The sequence below is a fragment of the Tenrec ecaudatus genome, chromosome 8 (genome assembly GCF_050624435.1).
Source record: "Tenrec ecaudatus isolate mTenEca1 chromosome 8, mTenEca1.hap1, whole genome shotgun sequence".
Taxonomy (NCBI): Eukaryota; Metazoa; Chordata; class Mammalia; order Afrosoricida; family Tenrecidae; genus Tenrec; species Tenrec ecaudatus.
The window spans coordinates 89810824-89835173 of record NC_134537.1 but is presented as its reverse complement, the minus strand read 5'-3'; the positions used below and the strand labels follow the sequence as shown (position 1 = coordinate 89835173).

General features: G+C 40.3%; 1 protein-coding gene across 3 annotated transcripts in view; it reads left to right on the top strand.

The window, feature by feature from the left end:
* PPP3CC (protein phosphatase 3 catalytic subunit gamma) overlaps positions 1–24350 on the top strand; it is a 105397-nt gene that overhangs the window by 38037 nt on the left and 43010 nt on the right. For all 3 annotated transcript variants that reach the window (XM_075556542.1, XM_075556541.1, XM_075556540.1), the window contains exons 2-4: positions 9857–10054; positions 10651–10775; positions 21862–21973. In XM_075556542.1, the coding sequence (XP_075412657.1) occupies positions 9857–10054; positions 10651–10775; positions 21862–21973 (435 nt within the window). The remainder of the gene's footprint in view (positions 1–9856; positions 10055–10650; positions 10776–21861; positions 21974–24350) is intronic.

Here is a 24350-nt window from a genome sequence, read left to right as displayed (position 1 = left end):
CTAGTGTTAAGCAAACACTTTATGGGCCAATTTTTCTTTTCCCTTTTTATTAGCTTGCTTTCTTGTTACTCCAGGTGTCATGGCATACTTTGTTAGGCGCTGTTGATTTGAGGGTATGTCAACCTCTGACTCACTCACTGCCATTGAGTTGATTCCAGATCATTGTAACTCTACAGGACGGGGTAGAAGCGCCCTTGTCTCCTGTAGCGCGCTGGTGAACTTGAACTGCTGACCATGTAGTTAGCAGCCCAGCCCATAGCCTCTCACACCCCCAGGGCTCCTATATAAGCCTCGAGATCAGAATAATACTTTAAAAAATACAGTGCTGTCACCGCTTTTTTACACACGTTTGCAAAAGTGTATCTCATCACACTTTTTCAAGTTTCAAAGAAAATATATTCAAATGACAATTTCAAGGCTAATGAATAACTTCAGACATTTTATTTGTTCAAAAAAAAATTAGATTAACCAAGAAAATGGGCATTTTTTAAGTGGGAGAAATAAACATGTCTCCAACAAAGCCATGGACAAGGGAACAAGTGATCTGAAATCAATGGTGAGGAGGGTATAGAACGCCTGGTGGGGTTTGATCAAGTGCAGTGTAGCTGAGTGGAATTACTGAGAGCCAAATGAAGGTCAAACATGATAGTGGGACAGGAGGACAGTAAAAGGAAATAGAGGAAATAACTAGGAGGCAAAAGACATTTATAGAGGTATAAATATAGGCACATATATATGTAAACATATATATAATGATAGGGATATAGATCTATGTACATATGTTAAGTATTCTTATAACCTGACATTCTGTGATGCTCACCTTCCCTACACAATTGCTGAAGACAAAACGGGTGCATAATCCATATATCAATTCCTCTAATTCTTTAATGCTTCCTCTCCCCACCCCCATCCCACTGCCATGACCCCAGTTCTACTTTACAAATCTGGCTGGACCAGAGCATGTACACTGGTACAGTGAAGAGCTCTCGACACACGGAATCCAGGACAGATAAACCCCTCGGGAACAATAATAGGAGTAAGATACCATGAGGGTAGGGGGAAGGTGGGGGGAGAAGGGAAACCAATTACAGTGATTGACATATAATCCACCCCCACCCCCAAGTGGGGGGCAGGGGATAAGGGAGGGAGGGAAAAAAAGGAGTGCTGATACCAAGGGATCAAGTAGAAAGAAAATGTTTTGAAAATGATGATGGCAACAATATGTACAATGTGCTTGATACAATTGGGCTATGGATTGCTAGAAGAGCTGTAAGAGTCCCCAATAAAATGATTTACTTTTTTTAAAAAAAAGAAGGAAAAATGTCATTTGTGGTAGTGTCCAAGTCAGTGCCTTACTAGTTAAGAACCCCACCTGGGTGGTGTGCTCTTCTTTTATCTATAGTCCTAAAGATGTTTGAGTTATAACTTGGAGGGAAAAACCCTGTGATGTCATGTTTCCTATTTCTCTTGATCTTGTAAATTGGTCCTTCCATGTAAAGTTTAATAGTTTTTTCTCTGCATAATTTACCTTTCTATTGCACATTTGAAACAAGTTGCTTGTATTTGTGATTTTCTTTTTCCTTCGGAGGTAGAAGAATGCAGCAACATTTTAAGGATATGGAATTGTAATGTCTTTTGAAATGTAAATGAAATGATATCTATATTCAGTTCATATAGTTTTCACTTTAATTAAAGCGTGGGTAACATGTTAAATGCTGAAAATTCAGGTTGTTCATCTTCTGCAAATGTGTAGGTTGTATGAGGGAGACTTCAAAAAGTGAATGGAAAACATGAATTGAAATGTAAGGGAATATTCCTATTAACTTTTTGAAGCCGCCTTGTATTTTTATTAGAGAAAGTCATTCTGTCATGAAAGGTAGCTGGAAATGAAACTTGTCAGTGATTTGGGTTCTTAGGAAAAGGGTAACCTTGGCTGTGCAGTGATGGGTCATGAAGTCAGGCAAACATCATCGTTTGTGTACATGAGACTTAGTGACATCCCAGAAGTCGGGCTTGAAGATTTGTACACACAGGCATACTTCCACGATATTGCATGTTCCAGACCACCAAAATAAGGTGAGTCACGTGTGTTTTTCACTTTCCCATTGCATGTAAAAGTTATGCTGATACTGTGCCGTGATCTAGCACATGGGTAAACTCAATATTGGAAGCGCCATGGACTCCCAGAGGAATGAACAGTCTGTCTTGGGGGAAGTGCAGGCAGAATGCTCTATAGAGGTGAGGATGGCCAGACTTCATCTCATCTAGTTGGGACTCCAAGAGGCCCTGGAGAAGGACATCTAACTTGGTAAAGTCAGAGGCAGTGAAAAAGAGGAAGACGCTAACAAGGTGGATTGACACAGCGGCTGCAGCTATGGGCTCAAACCTCACAATTGTGAGAATGGCCCAGAAGCAGGGAGTGTTTTGTTGGAACTGAAAGGATAGCGCCTAACTACAGCAGCATTATGGGAAAGGTTTGAAATACTGTGAGAATCACCACATTGTAACAACGTGAGCACATGGAGATAAGAAAGTTGGTGCCCATAGACTTCCTTGACTCAGGGTTGCTACTACAAACCCTCAACTTGCAAAAGACAAAATCCCTATGAAGAGCAATGAAGCAAAGTGCAATAAACAAGGAATAGTTGTACGTGCTATCCAAGTTTGGATTCCATTTTTGCTCTCCTGTGCCATGTTTAACCAGACTAAAGCTCCCAAACCAAACCAGGTGCCTCCAGTTGGTTTAGACTCTGGTGACCCATGTATGTCAGAGTAGACCTGGGCTCTGGGGGGGGGGGGGTTGCAAAATGGTGACCTTCGGAAGCAGATCACCACGCCTGTGTGCTGGGCACTTCTGGGTGGGTTGGAACTGCCAACCTTTGGTTAGTAGTTGAGCATTCATCTGTTTGTGCCACCCAGGAACCCTCTTAACTGGACCCATGTTCCCCAAAGTGTGGTCTGTGGATCAGTGTCAGGCCACAAATTGCAGCGAGTCTGAGCTGAGTATGGAAGTTACACATGTTAAAACTTTTGGAACAATTTGACCTTGGCACAACTTCTAAGAATGTGATCAAAATTATCTAGCCATTTGCTTTTATTGCATGTTACAAAGTACACATCCTGACAGATTGGGGGAGGACAGTTCCCACCAATAAGACTGTTCTAGAGTCTAGGTTCTCTTCTCTCCCCTTAGTAACTTTCTCAACTCCTTATGTCAAGTGGCCACGAAGTGACTTGGGAAAAAGAAATGAAAACCATTAAAATATGAAGGGATGGCTGCAGAGGTAATTGCTGATTATTTGAAATTGGTTCTCGATTTACTTAGAATTCCCTGGAATCACCTTTCTCTGGCATTACTTTAGTGTGCAATAAGAATTACCTGGGGCGTTTGTTAAAAATGAATATCCCTGACTGGCATCCCCGCAAATTCTGCTTCCATAGGTCTGAGGCTCAAGAGGGACATTTCAAACAAGCACCTCAGTTTCTTCTGATGAAAATTGTTTCTTGGATAATTGTTTGAACTAAGACACATAAGAGTAAAGTTACATCAGGATAAAAGACATACACTGGGACATGTGGCCACCCTATCTCTGGAGCACTTAAAACCAAACAAAACTGTGTGTGTGTACTAGGTGAAGGTTTACAAAACAATTCAGTTTTCCATTGAACAATCCATATGCATTTTATTTCATGTCATTAATTGTAAACCCCACAAATATAACATTGTTTATCCCACTTCCACCCTGTGTTTCCTTTTCCCATTTCTCCTCCCTTCTTACCCCTTACTGCCTTCTGAGCTTTGTCCTTGGGCAAATGCTGCCAGTTTGATCTCAACTGGCTGATTGTTCTGAGGTCTGGGTCCCTCTAGTGTTATTGTTCACTTTATAAACCTGCTATTATTTGGCTGAACATTGAGCCAGAGGGGCGAGTTCAGTTCTAGGGGTGAATTTAGTTCCAGGCCTGAAGGATGGCTAAGGGCCCTAGTGTTGGGGTTCCACCAGGCTGTCTAGCCAGTATGCTTGGTCTCCCCCTTGTAATCTTGAGCTTTGTTCTACCTTTCTCCTCCCACTCTATCTAGGCTCTTCTAATGTGATTCCTTTCACAGCAGTTGGAAGTGGTAGGTAGGCCCCATCTAGTTCCCCTGGTCTCAGGGTCATGCATGAAGCCTGAGGTTTGAGTGGTCCACATGTCTTTATTTTCATTCTTTAAAAAAAAAATCATTTTATTGGGGGCTCACCCAACGCTTCTCACAATCCATACATCCATCCATTATGTCCAGCATGTTGCACACTTGTTGCTATCATCATTCACGCCTCATTTTTCCCCTTCCTCCCCGCTCCCCCTCCCTTATGAACCCTTGATAATTTATAAATTATTATTTTGTCATATCTTACACTGCCCGATATCTCCCTTCACCCACTTTTCTGTTGTCTGTCCCCCAGAGAGGGGGTTATATGTAGATCCTTGTAATCAGTTCCCCTTTTTACCCCACCTTCGCTCCACCCTCCTGGTATCTCTACTCTCGCCACTCGTCCTAAGGGGTTTATCTGTCCTGGAGTCCCTGTGTTTCCAGTTCCTGTCTGCACCAGTGCACATCCTCTGGTCTAGCCGAGTTTGTAAGGTAGAATTGGGATCATGGTAGTAGGGGGCAGGGGAAACGTTAGAGAACTAGAGGAAAGTTGTATGTTTCATCATTGGTACACTGCACCCTGACTGGCTCATCTCCTCCCCAAGACCCTTCTGTAAGGGATGTCCAGTTGCCTACAGACGTGCTTTGGGCCCCCAATCTGCACTCCCCCTCATTCACAATGATACAATTTTTTGTTTCCTTGATAACTGATACCTGATCCCTTCAACACCTCGTGATCATACAGGCTGGTGTGTTTCTTCCATGTGGACTTTGTTGCTTCTGAGCTAGATGGCTGCTTGTTTATCTTCAAGCCTTTAAGACCCCAGATGCTATATCTTTTGATAGCTGGTCACTATCAGCTTTCTTCGCCACATTTGCTTATGCACCCATTTGTCTCCAGCGATTGTGTTGGGAAGGTCAGTAATGTCGGGAAGGTGAGCATCATGGAATGCCAGTTTAAGAGAACAGTGTTCTTGCATTGAGGGAGTACTTGAGTGAAGGCCCAATGTCCATCTGCTACCTTAATACTAAACCTATAAATATGTGCACATACATATATTTCCCTGTCATCATAAATAAGAATATTTACATATGTATATACCTATATTTAGACTTCTATAAAGGCCCTTTGCCTCCTAGTTCTTTCCTCTATTTCCTTTTATTTTCCTCTTGTCCCACTATCATGCTCAGCCTTCATTTGGGTTTCAGTATTTCCTCTTCGTTACATTACTCTTGTTCAAGCCCTACCAGGCTTCTTCACCCTCCTCACCACCAATTTTGGATCACTTGTTGTTCCCTTGCCCCTCAGTTTGTTAACACCTGGAACTGTTGGTCCCATTGTTTTCTACTCCAGATTGTTTATCCAGGTGTGCTACCTTCTTGATTCGCTCCAATTTGGGGGGTTCAGTCTGCGCTGCTTCCCCCCATTGTGACCCCAGAAATGACCTCTGTCGCAGTCTGCTCCAATAAGGGTCAGCGCGACACGTGCTGTTGTCGTTTGCCCCATCCTGTCGGTGTCCCATTAGCTCCCTGCAGGGAGGTCATCTTCCCAGCCTTGTGTGCCAAGCATGGGATCCAGTCACCTCTCTTTCTCATCCTGCTCCATGTAGGTGTGGCATTTTGGCCTCTCTCCCCAACCTGCAGGTTCAGTTCTGCTCTCCGCCACACCCACTTCTTGAGAGGGGGTCAGTTTGCCTCTGGTTGGGCTCAGCCCTGTCTTCATTCTTTGTTCTAGTCTGAGAGACACCTATAGATGCCAAGTCACAGGTTTTTAAAACTGTAATTGCTACTCATCAAAGTAGGATGTGGAACATTTTCTTTGTGGATTATTTTGTACCTGTTGACCTTGATATCCATTGACCTTGATGTCTCTTGATGGGGCACAATTTAAGAAAATGGTGGTTTCAAGATGAACTTGAAGGTTCTTCACATTTCACGATCAGTGTAGCCAGATTTCCTTTTACATTCTCAGGGTGTTCCTACGCTACTATGAATCAGCCTCAGCTGTAATGTGTTTAGAATTAATTATCTGGTCAAAGAAACGACTTGGCATTCAGGGCTTCTAAACAGCTATATTTTTGGAAAAGAACTGGAGAAAGGTGTGGGACTCACTTATTTAAAGTTGGAGATTTTTTTTTCCCTCCTTATTTGAAGGAAATTAATTTTATTTGCCCTCACCTGGAAACTTGTTTGTTTGGGTTTTTTTTCTTAACTGCAGTTGTTCCATACTAACTTTAATCCATTGGTGCATTCCTTGCTAAATTTATCGCATTTCTGTTATTTGGGCATAATAATCCCCTTGATCCGTTTCAGCCTTGCTTTTGCTTCCATTTTGACTAAGTAATTTGCTGGCTTGTTTTGTTTTAAATATATTGCTACTAAAGCATTTGAAGAAAGGAAAAAACAAAAAAAAAAGGAAAAAAACAACTCTTCTGGTTGTTGTTATTTCTGTTTATATTACTTTTGACATATAAGAAAATGATGTTCCTGTTTATACCACTGGCAGACATTGACTAATACTTTATCTATGGAGTCACCCACCTTATACTTCTTTTATCGTCTAGTTCAAAAGCTTTGTTTCATTATTCAAATTTTAGTTTTTGCCCAGTTTCTTTGATTTGTAAAGTGGGAGCTGTACAGTAAGCGCTCTGTGAAGAGGGTTCATTTTAGATTGGGAAAGAGTGGGGCTACAGAATGATGAAGACCAGATGGCCAAACCTGGAGAGCACCAGTTTACACACTAAACATGTAATTAAATGTGAAAAGATACTTGAAGTTTGAGATATTCCACCTCTTTATTTTTAAAAGGAAGCTTTTTCTAAAGTATATTTCTTAGTTTTTGTAATTCTTTCCACTTTTTTACTATAAGGAATTTAAAGCATAAAAGTAGAATAGTATAAAACATCATGATTATTAACACACTAGCAGTCTTTTATTATCACCACTTACATTTATTCACTTCATCTTATTTTGCAGCAAACCTCAAATAACGTGTAATTCATTTCATCTGAAAATATTTCAGTAAGAACCTCTAAGCTTTAGGATTTTTTGTTTGTTAAGCACAACCATGGTACCATTATGTTTTAGTTAAAAATTAAGTAAACTTGTTCAGGACTAACTTGTTACTATGTCTTAGAGATCTACCAGATGGCAAAATAAAAGATTTATCATAATACTTTAGTTTTATTTATTTTTAAAGTGCAGTATCCTATAAAAGGACCATATTGATATTTTATATTAATAACACAAATTAAGAATTGGAGGGTTTCTCTGTTCACCGAAAGCAGAGTGACCATCTCACTTATTCTTTAGTGTATTTGGGGGAGTGAAAGGGACCACAACCAACAATTATGTGGGGATGGGAAGTAAAGTATGGGAATGCTTTACGCATATTGAGATATATATCTTAATATCGTTTTTTCTCTCTAAAGGTAATAAGTAGTTATTTTGGTTGTGAAGTGCCTTACTCATCAAGGTACTTTACAGGAACAGAACCAGTGAGATATGCACTGGAGGGTGGGGACTAACAAATCCAAAATCCATAGATCAGGTGCCAGATTGGCAAACTTGGGTCCCCAGATCTGTAGGCTGGGGGCAAGAAGAGGGCAGAGTAAAGAGAGCAAGTTCTGCCAGAATAGCTGTCCGTAGTCTGGAGGCAGAGTATGCCTTCAGGAAACTTCTCTTTCACTTGAGTGACCAGTCACATTGCACATTACATTATGGAAAGTCCCTACACCACATCATGGCACTGCAGCAATCAGCTGGACCCCTGGGAACCATCGCCTAGCCCCGCTGGCATATAAATTAGCCATCGCAGTAGGGTGGCCACTATCACTTTTTCACTGAGACTTGAGTAGTTGAAAATGAGTCAAGTAGTAGCTAAGAACATGAAGTAGCAACCATTACTACTTTCTTTACCTTGTGAATAATAAAAAATGGTATAGATAAAATATCTTTAAAGTGCCTGATTTCAAGATTTCAGCTTCATTCTTAATTACTCTTACATAAAACTAGAAGTGATTCTACAAGATATACATCACAAATTAAGGCCCTCCTTTTAAATTTATGATTGGGAGGCTTGTACCTATTAGCTCTCAGGGGCTCTAAAATAGGTTGTGCTATAAATTAAGTAAATGATGAGATAATAGCCCATTTTTAAATGACAAAAAAATTCTGTATATGAAGTTAATTGTTAATGCATAGAATATACAACTAGATTTCCCACATCTGTTCTTCTCAAGTTTATGCTCTGTTACCTCAGCAAGTTACCTTCAAATGTAACTTCATCCTATTAACAGTACTCTTGTTATTACTCGTAATACGTGTATTAAAAAGTCACCTTTTAAGAATGAATAATCATCTGAGCAGGAATTGAGTTATACTCTTAAAACATGCATTATTAGGCAATTTCTTTCTTTTTTAAAATCATTTTATGGGGGCTCATACAACTCTTATCACAATCCATCCATCCATCCATTGGGTCAGGCACATTTGTACATTTGGTGCCATCATCATTCTCAAAACATTTTCTTTCTACTTATCAGGTAATTTCTTAAAAGAAATTAGTGCCTTTTTAGTGTTATGATATTTTCTTTAACTAAAATTTTGTTTTCAACACTTTTTACATAGCTAGATAGATATTCCATATCATCTAGTTTGTTATCTCACTTTTAGCATAGTACCTAATTGGCTTCAAAGTCTTTCATATTTATATATAAAACATATATAAACATTGTGTTAAACTGTGTCTTCTAGAGAAACAGAACCAAGAGAGAGAGTGTGCGTGTGTGTGTGTGAAACAGCTCACTGACATCAAGTTGATCCCCACTCCTAGCAAGCAACCCTCCAGGACTGGGTAGAACTGCTCCTGTGGGTTCTGATACGGTCACTCTCTGCGGGAGTAGACAGCCTTGTCTTTATCCTGAATAGTGGCTGGCAGTTTCAAATTGCAGGCTTTGGAGTTAGCGCCCAAGGCATAACCACCACACCCCAGGACACACCCATACACACACACATCACCCTACACACACACACACACACACACCCTCCTGCCTCCCCACAGTCCAACTCATGGCCATGGGTCAGGTGCTAACTAGAGCCCTCTTCTCCAGACTCACGCAGCTGCCGGCTGATGAAGCAGGAAGGTGCAATGGGAATCGAGGAGCTCATAGGCCAGTGTGGGTCCAGGGTCTGTTGGAGTATGGCAAGGCACTGAAGCTCCCAGAGTTGCAGGTCACCTGGGCCCAGAGCCAGATGCAGAACCCAGAAAAACAGGAAGGCAAAGAGGGGCAAGAGAGGGGTGGGGGTGGGGATGAGGGCAGTTCTCCACACTGTCCCTTATCAAAAGGCCACACTCCCAAGGAGGCATCACCAGGTTGGACTCTGCCTCTAACCTGCACACAGGTGCAACAAGTTGCATGAGTGTGTGTGCATGTGTGTGTGTGTATACACATATATATGTATGTGTATGTATATATAGATATATCTTTTAACTTTGACCCTCCTTCAGGTTCCAGTTGGTCATGTCTAATATACTGAGGGCATATTGAAAATCCATACCCTCCTACCCCCGCACACACACACACACACACACACACACACACACATAGTCTGGAACTGTGGATATGAAGTCCTGGTGGTTTAATAAGTTTAATTTGTCACAGAAGTGTGCTCATGTTGGTCTCTATACATTTAAGTCATTTTAAGTTAATTTGTTTCTCTTTCTAGCCGTCCCCTTTCCTCCAACCCAACGGCTTACTTTGAAGGAAGTATTTGAAAATGGGAAACCTAAATCTGAACTTCTGAGAAACCATCTGGTGAAGGAAGGCCGAGTGGAAGATGATGTAGCCTTAAAGATAATCAATGATGGGGCTGCCATCTTGAGACAAGAGAAGACGATGATAGAATTGGAAGCTCCAATCACAGGTGAAAAAGAACACATGAGCCACAGTGGCACACACTGAGGCTTCAAAAAATTCACACACAAATGGAATGAGCAAATCGGGGACTTTTTTCCTATAAACTTTTTGTATAATTTGAGCTTGTATATACAAATAATCAGCTAAATTATGAGATATTCTTATTGCTTAGTACACTTGTTGCTCATTAAAGAAATGAAATTTAGAAGGTTTCATATTTCCAGAAGGAACTGGTTAAGTACTTGACTGATAATGAAAAGGTTGGTGATTCCAACCCACTCTATAGGAGAAAGACGTGGCAATCTTTAATTTTCCGTCAAGATTACAGCCTTGCAAACATGATGAGACAGTTCTGCTCTGTCACTCCAGGGCCACTGTGACTCAGAATCAACTTGATGATAATGAGCTTTGGGTTTTAATATTTCTAGAAGAATAGTTTCATATAGATTCAATATATATTATAATTATAGAGAAGACCAATCAGAACTGATTTCTTAAAAGCTAAGCTGTGATCGCTGTTGGTGTAAGCTGCCCCCAGACCACCTGCCAGGTTTTTTTGAAGGCATAAATGTTCATATTTTTCCCATGTCCTTTTTTCCCTAGTGTGTGGTGACATCCATGGACAGTTCTTTGACCTTATGAAGTTATTTGAAGTTGGAGGATCGCCTAGTAATACTCGCTATCTCTTCCTGGGTGACTATGTGGATAGAGGCTATTTCAGTATAGAGGTAAAAATACATTACATCCATCTACAGGAACCATCATCTTGTCCTCTCAAAAAGATTCTCTCTCCATTTTTAGTATAAGAATTAAAATGAGAACACTGGGAGAAACCTTGCTACTTTCAACAATTAAAGTGCATTGAATAAGAAGCCTCCCTTTTTTTAACTAACAAAAAGACTAATGCATAGGTTATGTTAACGCGGCTTTGTAGAGAACTATTTACTAGACTTTCCTCCTTGAAGATACTGTACAGCTACAGAAATTAAATTATATATTACTCTAAATGAGGGTTGTATAAGCCGAACTTATTTGTTCTCAGTTCAGTCATGGCCAGTAAAGCAAACCGAATGGACCTGAATTTGTAAAATATGGGTAAACCAGAATGATAGTTGGTATAGGAAAAAGTATGGGCCAGTGCCCTGGTAGAAACACAAACTCCTTAGAAAACGAGGGCAGTGTGTGCATTGTACAGCAAGCATATTTCTTGACAGGCACAGTAGGAAAGAGCAGTGCTCAGCTCAAAGATGGCAGCTAACCAAGCTGCTTTGAGTGTGTGTCACTCTCCCCAGTCCTGGCGATAATCCAACGCGACAGCAGGCTCTTACAAGGGCTCACTTCCGTGCCTTTTTGGAGTCTCTAATGTCAGGGCCTGTGCTGGAATTTTTCTCATTTTGGTTATTATTCAACTCTACCCATGTATTTTAAATGTCGGTCTATTACAGGCTCCCTCTGTCAGCCACTGCTAAACTGGTTTGAACCTCCTGCCCTTGTTTGCTTATTGTAGAAATCATCTCTGCTAATAGAGCTCTCACAGTAAGCAAGTGTATGCTTGTTGTAGGAAAAATTAATAATAATTCACTAATGTTTAAAATCACAATTAACTTAGATGTAGTTTACATATGGAATGATGAGAAGAAAAGGTTTTAGAATTAAAAACTATAAGCTTTAAAAAGCACGTTTGAAATGCAGTGGGTAGTCTGATTGGTAAGGAGCATGCGGCCCAGAATAAGCGTGGCATGGGAAATTGGAGCTGCTTGCAGGTCTTTCAGCTCTCTGTCCCACGTGCCCTGCACTGAATGGTGGTTGAAGGCTAATTTTTGTGCACCTTCCCTGCTTACGCACATGTCAACCAGCTCACAGGCCCCTAGCCAAAGAAGCAGCAATCGTTCCGATGCTGGCAGGAGAAAGAATCTGTCTCTCTGTTCAACAATTTAAAGGAATGACTCAGAGAAGTTGAGCGTAGCTGCCAGTGCCTCAGATTCACTAGAATCAAATATGGGGACCAAGCTTAGTTGGATAAAGTGAGAAGAGAGTACATTTTCCCTACTGCTGATTGGAATTGATCTCCGTAAGTTACTCCTGTCTCTAAACAGCTACTTGGAACATGTCATTGGAAAGCGTCCTTATTCCTAGTCACACCGTATTTCAATAGAGAGCCAACATGATGGATGTTTGCGAGCCACATGGGATGATTACTTATTTGTGTGTTCTACTCGATTGGCATGAAGTTTTAGAGGTCGAAGAGAATATAGAAACTTGCTGAATTTTCTTTTTTAATTTATCTTTTGAAGTAAATTTTATTAAATGAGACAATTTTCTAAAATGATATGCATCCTGCCTTGTTGTTTTTTATGTTTTCCCTGACAGCTAACGCAGCTGTTTATCATCCAACAATGTCTACACAGAGGGTTCCGTGACCTGGGTTGCGTTCTTGGCAGGCTGGGAACGTTCTCATTCTTTCTGTTCTAGTTGTTCCATTCCCACTCACCTCGTTTCCTTTGCACCTGCCCCATCTTTGTTTGGTTTTTAAATAGTTGACATTTGGGTCTCAGAGATATTTTTTAAAGGAACTGACATTCTTCATTCTGTGAGCCAGTCTGTTGTTCAGCTACCTGGTAACCTTACAGGCTGTTTCAGGTCTATGTTTAAAGAGTATCTCAGGTTCGTAGTGTTGTGTAGTCCTCAAGTAATAATACACATGTTATCTATGGGAACTGGCTGTCTGTTTTTAATCTGCTGGGTTTTCATATTATGACAGCGCAGTGGCTGACATGTAGTAGCCACTCAAATATTTGTGTGTGAATGAATGTTGATAAGTCATAGTTTATATTGGCTTTATTCTATATTTGGATGTTTGGCTAACCCAAAGGTTTTTTCCTGGGGTTCTTTTTCCCCCCTTTGGGGTATCTTTCTCCCCCCCCACACATTATAGCATTAACCGACAAGTCCAAAATCTTGATCTTTCATCAAAAGAACAGTCTGTAGTAGTAGCCCAGTCACTATTGTATACTGTTCCATTATGATAGAGTCCCAGAGTGTCCCTTAGACAGCATCAGCAATGGAAGAAATAGCTCAGCAGTCAGCGGTCGCCATTCTCAGGAATCTGGAGGCCATCTTGGCGTTTTGAATAACTTCAGTAACAGGACAGGGGGTTCAAGTCACGCATCAGCTTCCCTCCTTTCTTCTGGGCCTTGCTGGCTGCAGAGGAATCCACTTATCTCCTTTGCCTCAGCCCTGCTTGGTGGTCCATGTGGAGATGGGAGGCCGGAGGGCAGGAGAGAGGAGCCGGGGAAGGAGGACAAGTGTATAGGGACCTGGGGAGAGAGGACCAGAGAGGAGAGGTTGCTGATGAGAGGCCAAGAGGGTCCCTTCACTTATCTTAAGAAATAGGTAAGTAAAATTTTTAGTGCAACAGTTTTATACCTTGAAACTGAATTATGAGATATATGTAAGGTTTAGTTGGAAGTTACTCATTTATGAGTTACATCATAGTTACATTATGTGACGTATGTCATATAAAATGAAAAATAACTTGCTAAGTGTGTGTTCTGAACACACCGTGTTATGAACACCGCCATTCAGTCTTTGTTGTCGGTAGTCATGAATGGGATGTGTGGGTCCTAGGGATGAAAATAAGGATGGAGCCCCTGCTGCTTTCCTTTCCTTTGGTTATAATGTTCTCTGTTGTTGTTGTTGAAAAACTGGGAAAGCCAGACTTAAAGAAAACAAGAATTTTCTCTAAGTCAGAGAAATTATTTTATTATATAACATTATGTTTTAGATTTTTCTTCATCTGTATTTGTATATATTTTGCTTTTATAATCCCAAGCTAATTGGGATCATTTGTATATTTTTTGTCTTCTTTTCTACTGAACACTGAAAACATTTTTCTATATCATTAAAAATTATTTAAAAACATGTTAATGTTATGAAATCATAATTTATTTAACTGTTTCTTTGTTGTTAGGTAAGAAGATATTTAGCAGTGATGACTTACTCCTAATCTTTTCCCTCTTCTTCCTTGATGACAAAATCCTTAACGTTTTTTAGAGCAATGGGTCTGAGGGGGTGAGGGAGACATTTTGATCTCAGAAAGGGAAGGAGGTGCTGACCCAGGCCTGCCCTGATTGGTTAGAACTAGCCAAGGACTCCCTTGTCTGTTGCCAGGAATATTTTAAGCGTAAACATGGGATTCTGTTTTGCCCAATAATATGTAAGAAGAAATCTCCCAGGTGTTTTTTTTTTGTTTAAACATTTTTCTTTCCATATGAAGAGGCTCTTGGACTCCCTTTACCACATGTCAATCAAATGTGGTTGTTTGGCTTTGTTATCACGAGGAAGTGATATAACTGAGGTTGGAAAGCAGATTAGCTGTGACTCCCAGATCAAAGAGCAGAGCCTGGTTTTATGGTGACAATGTTGAACCGGCACTCCAAGTCACTTATTTCCAGACTTCTTCCTTTGTAAGACATTTAAATGACTAATCAGATACTGTTTCACTTGTGCCCTAAGTGGTACAAGGTTGTTTTCTAATTATTTTCCATCTGCATATTGCTTTCAATATATTTGTCCTATACTTCTTCGATGATATTTCTAATATTACCTTAGATTGGATTCTAATAAATAAAGTTACTAGAATAAGTAGTATGTTATCAACATTCTTAAGACTTTTTATATATAATGCCAAACTGTTTTCAGCACACTTTATTTTACTTTCTTCTTTAAATCTATAATAATTTCTCTTTTGTTGAGCCTCTATAAGCCCTGGTGGTATAATGATTACACATTTGGCTGCTGATTGTGAGAGGTCAGCAGTTTGAAGTCACCAACCACTCCTCGGGAGAAAGATGAGGCTTTCTCCTCCTGTAAAGAGTGACAGTGGAAAGAAGCTCCTCAGGAGATGGATGGACACTGTGGCTGCAGCAGTGGACGCCAGCATAGTTACAAGCGTGAGGACAGGGCAGTGTTTCATCCTGTGGTGCACAAAGTCACTGTGGCTTGGAATCACCTCGATGGTACCCCAAAACAGCAAAGAGGTACTGACTCGGAAAACTACTGGGACAGTTCTATCCTGCCCTACAAGGACACCAAGAGTCCAAATTGACTAAATAGCAGTGAGCTTGATTTTTTTGAGCTTATATAAGTTAATCAGTATGTGAGAAGATTTTTCTTAACCACCTCCCCCCTCACACACAGACACACATGCACCCACACACTCCCAGAGAAAGCCTCAATCTTTCCTGAAGCAATTTTGACTTTGATTAGCATGCCGGGACTGATCCAAATGCCACTGGTAGAAGAGAACCCTAACATTTCACTTTACTTTGAACATTTTCGTGTTCCTTTGTCACTCTGACTTGTTAGAAAGTGCTTCCTCTGTGCTAGAAGTTACATTTAGTTAACTTTAATTGATTTTGTGAGAATACGTTAAAGGGGGATATTTTCAGTGTAGGATGAGTTCTTCACTAAAGAGCCACAAAGAGAAAATGTTATCAAATGACCAGGTGATATAAATGAACAGTTGTTGACATGCAGAAATACTTAGGAAATTGAGTAAAAATTTTGTTCAACTGGATGTAAAGAAGTAATTGCATATCTAAACAGCTTTGGATTATCATGACCTTTTAATTGAATGGAACACAAAATAAGTGTCTAACTACATCCTGATGTATAAAATAAAAGTATAAAACATGAAATTGTAAGCTAGGAGGTAATCTAATTGCATTGTAGTGTCATTTGGATTGTGTTTTTACATATGGATTTAATGTAATTTCCTGGACTGTTTTGTAAAACTCGATATGTCAATAATGAAAATGCACCAAAAAAGTGAAAAAGTCATAATTATATTTGTATGTGCCTTTTCTTAAATTTTCTACTCCTTGTCTGTTTGTTGTACTGCTTGTGTGTTGCTGTGATGCTGGAAGCGATGTTACTGGTATTTCAAATACCAGCAGGGTCACCCAAAGTGGGCAGGTTTCAGCAGAGCTTCCAGACTAAAAACAGACTTCGAGGGAAGAGTAGGCTGCCCCTTCTGAGGAATTAGCCAGTGAATCAACAGTGAAAAGGGCTCTGGGGGCACAGTGGGTTAAGCACTGGGGAACTAGCCGTTAGGACTCCTGTTCAAACTCATCAGCTTCTCTGTGGGAGAAAGCTGAGGCAACTGCCCTCCTAAGATTCGCCATCTCAGACACCCTGCGGAGCCATCTCTCTGCACTAGAGGGTCATGACTTGGCGTGAACTGGCCGGCACATGGTTTGATTGGATTTGGTTTGAGTCACTGTACATTTATCACTAGCTTTTGCAACCCTTTGCTTCTGCTTTGTTGTTTTTTACTTCCCATTTGCGACCTCTATTCTCCGCATTCCCTCTGCTCATTATTTGCATGGCTCTGTGGCATTTGGTACTGCATAACATACTCTGGGTACATTGAGAAGAATGAGAATTCCAGAACACTTCATTGTGCCCATATGGAACCTGTCCATAAACACTGCGTGGTTTAAAATCAGGAAAGGCGTGTGTCAGAGTTGCATCCTTTCCCCATACTTATTCCGTCTGTGTGCTGAGCAAACCATCCAAGAAACTGGAGTATGTGCCGGCAAATGCAGCATCAGGATTGGAACAAGGCTTATTTACAACTTGTGATACAGACATGACATAGCCTTGTTTATTGAGAGCAAGGAGACTGGAAGCACTTGCTGATGAAAATCATAGTCTGCAGCTTTCAGTATGGATTTTAATTCAATGTAGAGCAAATTGAAAATCTCACAATCAACAACATCATGATAGAGAAATGATTGAAGCTGGATTTCATCTTGCTTGGATCCACAATCAATGATCATGGAAGCAGCACTTAAGAATTAAAGCAGCAAAAACAAATTAAGCAGTGCATCATATTGGACAAATCTTCTACCCAAGACCTCTTTAAAGTGTGGAAGAGGAAGGAAATCACTTTGAAGACTAAGATGTGCCTGGCCCAAGCCATCGTATTTTCCTTGTATTGTGTGCAAGTCGGTGAATAAGGAAGAGGGCAGAAGAATTGATGCAGTTGTGCTATGGTTTTGACAAAGCATACTGAGAGTACTGTAAATTGCCTGAACAAACATATCTTGTAAGAAGTACAGCCAGAATACTCCTTGGAAGCTAGCAGGGCAGTCATTAGCTCCTGCACTTAAGACAAGTTATCAAGATCAGTCTTTGGAAAAGGACATCATGCTTGGCAAAGTGGCAGTTCGGTGGGAAAAAAGAAAACTCAAGAAGGTAGACCGACCCGGTGGCTGCAACAATGAGCTCAAACGTGACAGCTGTGAGGAGAGCACGAGTAGACTGGGCATGTCTTGTTCTGTAGTATGGAAGGAGGCTAGGGGTCAGAGCCAACTCGATGGGACCTAACCGCCCCAGCAGCAGTGTCTTTGGCATGTGCCTCAGAATGCATACGTAATTTTTAGCATATACGGCTTTGTAGGGGGTGGGGGTGCAAAAAGAATATGGTGCTGTTTAGTGAATCCTAAACTTTGACACACAGAAGAATTTCTTCGAGGGTTTGCTAGCCCCACCCAGAGTTTCAGTGGAGCCGGTCTTGGGTAGACCTTGGGGTCCTATGTTTCTCACAAGTCCCCTGGTTCTGCTGGGGTGCCAACTTGGGGATGAATCTGACCACTTTTTGAGAGACACTGCTATGGCTCTATTTCTATTAATTTTTTCTCACTTGTCGATCTATCTGGATTGCTCTTTGTGCCTGTAGCTCATTGCTTCTGACTGCTGTACAGTAGTAGTCTATGGTGTACATCTATGATCTTTACTTACACATTTCAATGGCGGACACTTTTGTCACCTCCAGTTTTTTTAAAAAATGAACACAGTTACAGTGAACATCCTTATTTACGTCTGCTTTAATTTCCTTTTGGTTTTTATGAACAAAAGCAAGAGCAAGGAGTATTGCCAGCCTACTCTTCAGAGTAGCTTTGCCAATGTATGATGGGTACACAGTTGTATCTTATTCTTGTTTTAATTACGTTGCTCTTACTAATTTGCAAAGCTCTCTCCTAAACACTATATGATTATTATTTTTTAAATTGGGAAATATTCATAACCAAGTTGGCCAGCTTACGGATGTTGTATATATTTTACTGCAACAGAAAATGGAATTTATAATTTTTTTTCTATTTTAACCATTTTTACTTGTACAGTTCATTGGCATTCGTGATATTCACCATGCTGGGCCACTCCCACTACTCTATTTCCAAACATTTTACATCACCTCCCCACAGTAGCTCAGTTTCTCTTCAGCAGAAACTCACTAACTAGCAGAAATTAGTTCCTCCCACTCTCTGCAGCATCAGTCAACTTTTACCTCTGTCTTTGCCCGTGTCAGACACTGCACACAAGTACGTTGCTTTTTTATAGTTACTCCTTTGTATTTAATCTTTTTGTTGGTGTTGTTAATAAGATTTTCCTTGCCATTGTGTCCTATTTATTGATGTTATCAAGATTATCCACAGCAGAACATCCAGCAGTGGACATTAACTTTGCATGTCAATTTTACACGTCAGTGGCTCTGTCACTGATTGTTCGGGAGCTCCTTTCCATTTTACTATACTAATCTTCAAACAGAAACTATTTTTTACCCATTCTTAAGCCCACAATTATTTCCTTTTGTCTTAATTCCATTTACTAAAACCGTTATTTCAATATTGAATAATAGAGATAGTGGATAATTTTTGCCTTATTTCTGCTCTTAATGAAAAAAAATTACAGGATTTAGGTAGAAAGTATAGATGTTATGGGGATTTGGTGGCCTTTTCAGAGAATTCCGGGAGAGATTTATGTTATATGTCTGTCAAATTCTAGGGCAGCAAGTATATCACAGTCAAAGCTAGAAATTTTCCTATTTAGTTTGGGACAATATGAGCTATGTCATTGCAACAAGTCATTTGAATGGTCACAGAGAAAATTTAAATCCATCCTTTATTTTAAAACTCATGGGGATACTCTTTTCAGCCAGCATACTTAGTCATGTGGAAAAACAAAATGCTCTATTTGCTGTTTCTGCCTTTCCACAGAAGCTCATGACAAAGCGTGTGCATGTTAGCCACAACTTCGTTGAATCTAGGTTCTCTTATTTTGGTTCAGCACAGAACCATAATTACTAAATAAAGCATATACTTTAGTATTCAGGTAAGATATTTTTATTGAAGTTGTTTCAGAGCTAGGGCTTCATGCAGTTTTTTCAGTCTTCATTACTCTATAAGAAGTATAATTATTAATTCTGCTTTACGTTAGAGTCTGTGTCCCCATTTGTGACACGAAATTATAAGCTGTAGTCTTTATGGGGCTGTTTTTATTTCTTGTATGATTTATTAAATACTTTCAAGTCATTGGCAATGAAATGCAACATAATACTAATAGCAGGAAAGACAGATGTGGTCACTATGAAAAACGTAATCTGGCTCTCCAAGTTTTATATGGTATGCTTGTAATACAGCATTTATTAGAAGTTCTTTTAAAGATACTCTAACAAAAGCTGGTCATAAGCGACCTGCTCAGCTAATCCCTGGTGATGATTTTAAAAAAGCAGCCCAGTTTAAGTTTAAAAGAAGCAGGAAACGACAAGTTAAAGTCCGTGTCCCTGGAGCACCGCCCTCTGCCCTAAAAAGGGATCCCATTAGAAGGTTCAGGATAAAGTTCAAGAAAAATGTGGAACAAAACTCAAAATAATTAAAAAGGCCAGGCTTACTAGTTGTATAGATTCTGGTAAAACAGGCCTTACCCCACCCCACCTTTGGGTTGGGGGGCGGGGACTATGGCCCCTAGTCACTCTTCAGATCTGGAACCGAACTCACACCCCACACCCCATGCCAGCAATACACAAGTCTGTGAGGGCAACAACACTATGGGGCTATGCCTACCTTAGAATAACCAACCACTCGGAATCCCCAGGGACAGAGTTCTGAAGGGCTAGGAAAGGAGGAGGAGGAGGAGGACTGGAAGCCGAGGGAGGAAGTGGGACCAGGGGTGTTCATTGTAGGGATTGCAGTCAGTGACATGAAGCAGAGTGTATGAATCATGTATGACTTGCTGAATAGAAAATTGACCTGTAAACCTGCACCCAATTCATAATAAAAAGGGTTATTTTTTAAGCCTTCATAAAATATGTTTATGACAGAGACCTTAGGGCAACGTCTCTGCCCTGTCCTACTCCTGTCTCCGAGTTCTTTGCAGAGTAACCACTACGAGCGGTTTCTTGTTGGACAAACAGCAATGAGGTCTGTGTTCATACTTAAATAGTTGGTATGCTTTTAAAATGTGCTTAGAACAGAGCTCATGCTCTCGATCATGATCTTTTCACTTGCTGATTACCTTTTTAAATTCGATATGTACCAGCAAAATCAAACCTTTTTTTTTTTTTTTTGCTTTTCAAGACATAAACTGCTCTGTTAATTGAATGTCATTTCAGACAAACTGATCCAGATTGTCTTCATAGATGATGCATGACCCTTCAGGAAGCTCACTGTGTAACCACCTAGCCGCCGTGGGTCCATACACAGCTCCCCTGGAAGTCCCTTAATACCTAGTCCCTTTTTCAAATATTTCTTACTGTTTTTTTCTTACCCTGAAATTTGTGGGTCTGAATTCTTCTCATATTTCAAAGTTGGATAATAAATGAATAAATTTATAGACTTTAATAATTGAAAATATAGTGGAACATCATATCTAAGAAACTAGAGCTAATTAATAGTCTATACAAAGCAGCTTTCTGAATCAGCATCCCAAATAACTCCAAGAATGGCTTAAAAACCAAGACTGGGTAGTCATTAAGCCTCTGCAAAAACCGTGAGGTGGCCGTATCTGACCTCTGGCTTCTCAAGTGAGGAGAATCCATGTCCACACCAGCCCAGGGCCAGTTGCCACAAAGTAGAGGTCAGGCATGCCTCCACCCTCCATCCTTCTTCACCTATCCTGACAACTGCTCCACCCACAGCACTTGACTCCTCTGCTGGGTTTGGTAATTCATTGCAATGGCCACACAGAGCTAACAGATAATACTCATGCTTGTGGGCATTTAGTAGAGAAATTAACAGGTGACCGCAAGTCAGGATCATTAAGGACACAATCTTGGGTCCACAGCAGCACCTCTCCGCTAGCAGCTATGTCTTTCTAGTCCTCAGCCTTTCACTCATGTCTTCCTCTGGCAGGAAGCCTGCCCGCTGCGCTGCCTCAAAGTCTTGGCACTGCTCCTCTGCTCTGTCTTAGGGTCTTGGCATGGCATGGCCCCTTCCATTTCAGGCAGAGACTTTGAATGTGCGTTGCTGGTGGCTTTTCTTCCTTGATTGTCCTGGCAATTCTCTCTGTACTTCAGAGATGGTTGTCTTATACGTGGAGTGACTACAACCAAAACTGACCAATCAATCACACACCTATTTGCATTGTCCCACTCAAACATTTGATGGGCATGGGTAAAGAGGCATATTACAATTTTTCACTTCATCATAACCTAAGGTAGGACTTCTTTGAAAAAAAATCATTATCTTTTCAAATGGAAAAAACTGTAAATAAAAGTATTCTATTGTTTTTTCATCTGAAACCGTCAGACCCTGCAAAGCAGCTGATAGACTGTTGGGGTCACCAGAAATTGTTGAGAAACATTGCAACATCTTTTAAAATTGAGTTAGCCAGTATCTTAGGTTTGGCTTGTGAATTGCGTATAATATATTATAAAATGTATTGTTGATAATGTCTGGCAAACTCTGCATATAAGTGGCATTTGACAAAAGTTTATTGCTTGTAATTTTGTCCTTGGGTTTGTTTTTGCAGTGTGTGCTGTATTTATGGAGTTTGAAGATTAATCATCCCAAAACTTTGTTTCTAATTCGAGGAAATCATGAATGCAGGCATCTTACAGATTACTTCACCTTCAAACAGGAATGTAAGTGTGGTCACTTCTTGAGACCCTTTTTACTTACTCTTTAGGCTGGCCCAAGTGAATCAGATCTAGGGAAAAAAACCCAAAACCCAAAACCGAATGGAATGTAAGTCTCTCCTGTTTGTTTTTTTCTGGTAATAATCAAGACTTCACTTCTTAAGATACTACTTTGAAAACAAATTTAGATTTCCTCCCCTCCCCTTTATTTATAAAGTCATAAATTGGGCACATTTAGAAAGCACAAAGCTGAGAGAAGGTTTTAAAATTGTCCATTACAATACCACCTAGCGATATCACTATTGTCTCACTCATTGGGATATAGTTTTCTATTTTTCCTCTGTATAAAAATGTGTTCTACAATAGTTCAAGCATATGAATTGCATTTATTTTACAAACAAGATTGGACCAACATGTACTGTTTAGTCTATTGCTCTTTGCACTCAGTCTACGGCTCATTTCACTTAGCATAAGACGCTTTCTTATACCAGTAAATATTTTTGAAAATATTATTTTACATAATTTGACTATCACCTACATAGCTATTCTGCATTGTAATGACAGTCTCCCTCTTGGTACAGAGCCTGAAAGGAAAGTTGATTAAATTCTGCCATATGCACCCTTTAAACAATGTTTCTGACAGAAAAGTCAGCTGTCAGTGGGAAAGCTACATATCATTCCAGCTCGTGGGGATTTACTGGAGTAAACCCTGTGATTATGGACACGGGAGTTTTGTTCTGTTATGTATGAGGTCACCATGAGTCAGGAGCGACTCCCTGCCAGCTAACATCAACGAATGATTTAAATTGTGGTAAAACATTTGAAGCTTGCTGGTGCAAGAGCTGTAGCAATGTTCAGTGCACATCCCTTGACCCAGCAGCGTGACTCCCAGGAATGCTGCATGCAGCCTGGACTAGTTTCTATTGCTATTCCACAAACCACCACGCGTTTCACAGCTTACAACAAGACACTTTAGGAAAAATTAAGCTCACAGTTTCTGTAGTTGGAGGTCTGAGCAGAGTGTGGAGGGATTCTCTGCTCAGGATTTCACTTCTCTCTTGTTTCTGTAAATAGAGATCAGTGGTTGTAGCTTGAATGGTCACTTGCAAGCTTTTAAGACCACAGGCATGATACAGCAAACTAGGAAGTAGAACAGCCGCGTTAACCACGTTTGTAGGCCAATCGTCTGGGAAGTCCCGTGAAAATATGACCATAAACCTTCAGATCCCATGTGGTATTACCACACCACTTTTACAAATTATACTTTTTACCAGTGTGCAACTTCTTGATGGCAATTACATTGATCACATAGGTAACCCTTCCTTTAATCCATGTGATTTTTCCATCTCTGTATATTTGCCTATCCTTATCTTTATATATAAATAAGGTCAAGAAACATTTGCCCTTGGGTGGTTGACTTAATCTCCAGCTACATTGTAGGGTGTATCCAGGTTGCTCCCCTCTCAGCTGTGTGGTACTCAGTTGTATGCACGCATCACATTTTGTGTAGCCATCACTGTTGGACTTTTCGCCTCTTTCCCCCTTTTTTGACTGTTGTGAATAGGGCTGCCCTGAACGTTGGCATACAAGTCTCAGTTTCCAAGTTTGTGTGTTCTTTAGTGTGCTGATTTACCTAGGAGAATTACAGGGTGATATGGTAGCTCTGTTTTCAGTTTTGTGGAAAATTGCTATGCTGTTTTTCACTGCAGCTCTACCGTTTTGCCTTCTTTCTAGTAATGCAAAAGAATGCCAATTTGTTATTTTCTGGGTCTTTTTTTCCCCTTTTCTTTGACCTTTGCCATCCTGGTGGGAGCGAAACGATAGCCATTAGGGTTTTGACTAGCGACTTTCTGATGGCTAATGATGTTGAGCATCTTCCCAGTTCTTTGGTGGCCTTTTGAATGTCCTCTGCTGAGAAGTGTATCCAGGCCCTTTGCCCATCTCCTGCTTGGGTTATTTGTTTTAGTGTTGTTAAGTTGTGGTGCAGCATTTTTTACATTTTATCTAACGTTGTGTTTTATTGGCGTTTTTATTTTGACTAGTAAAATTGGTTGATGTTATTTTTAGAGAGGGAGCAATAGGTCCAGGGAACATCTTAAGCATCTCATTTTTGCATGGAATTTCTTATCTTGGCTGTTTGCCTTTTCATGTGCTTCAACTGTAAATTAGATTGCTCACTTTTTTCTTTTATCTACCAAGATACCATTTCTGCTTCACTCTGACACTGCATCTGAAGTGTACAGAAATCTTGGAACAAGCGTACATTTAAATGTAATTTAAATGATTTTTACATAAGAAAGAACCAGGCAAAACCAAAAAAGAAACAACCATGTGTGCAGCTTGCATGGCTATTGGCATGGATCAGCTGATCTCTTAAAGGGCC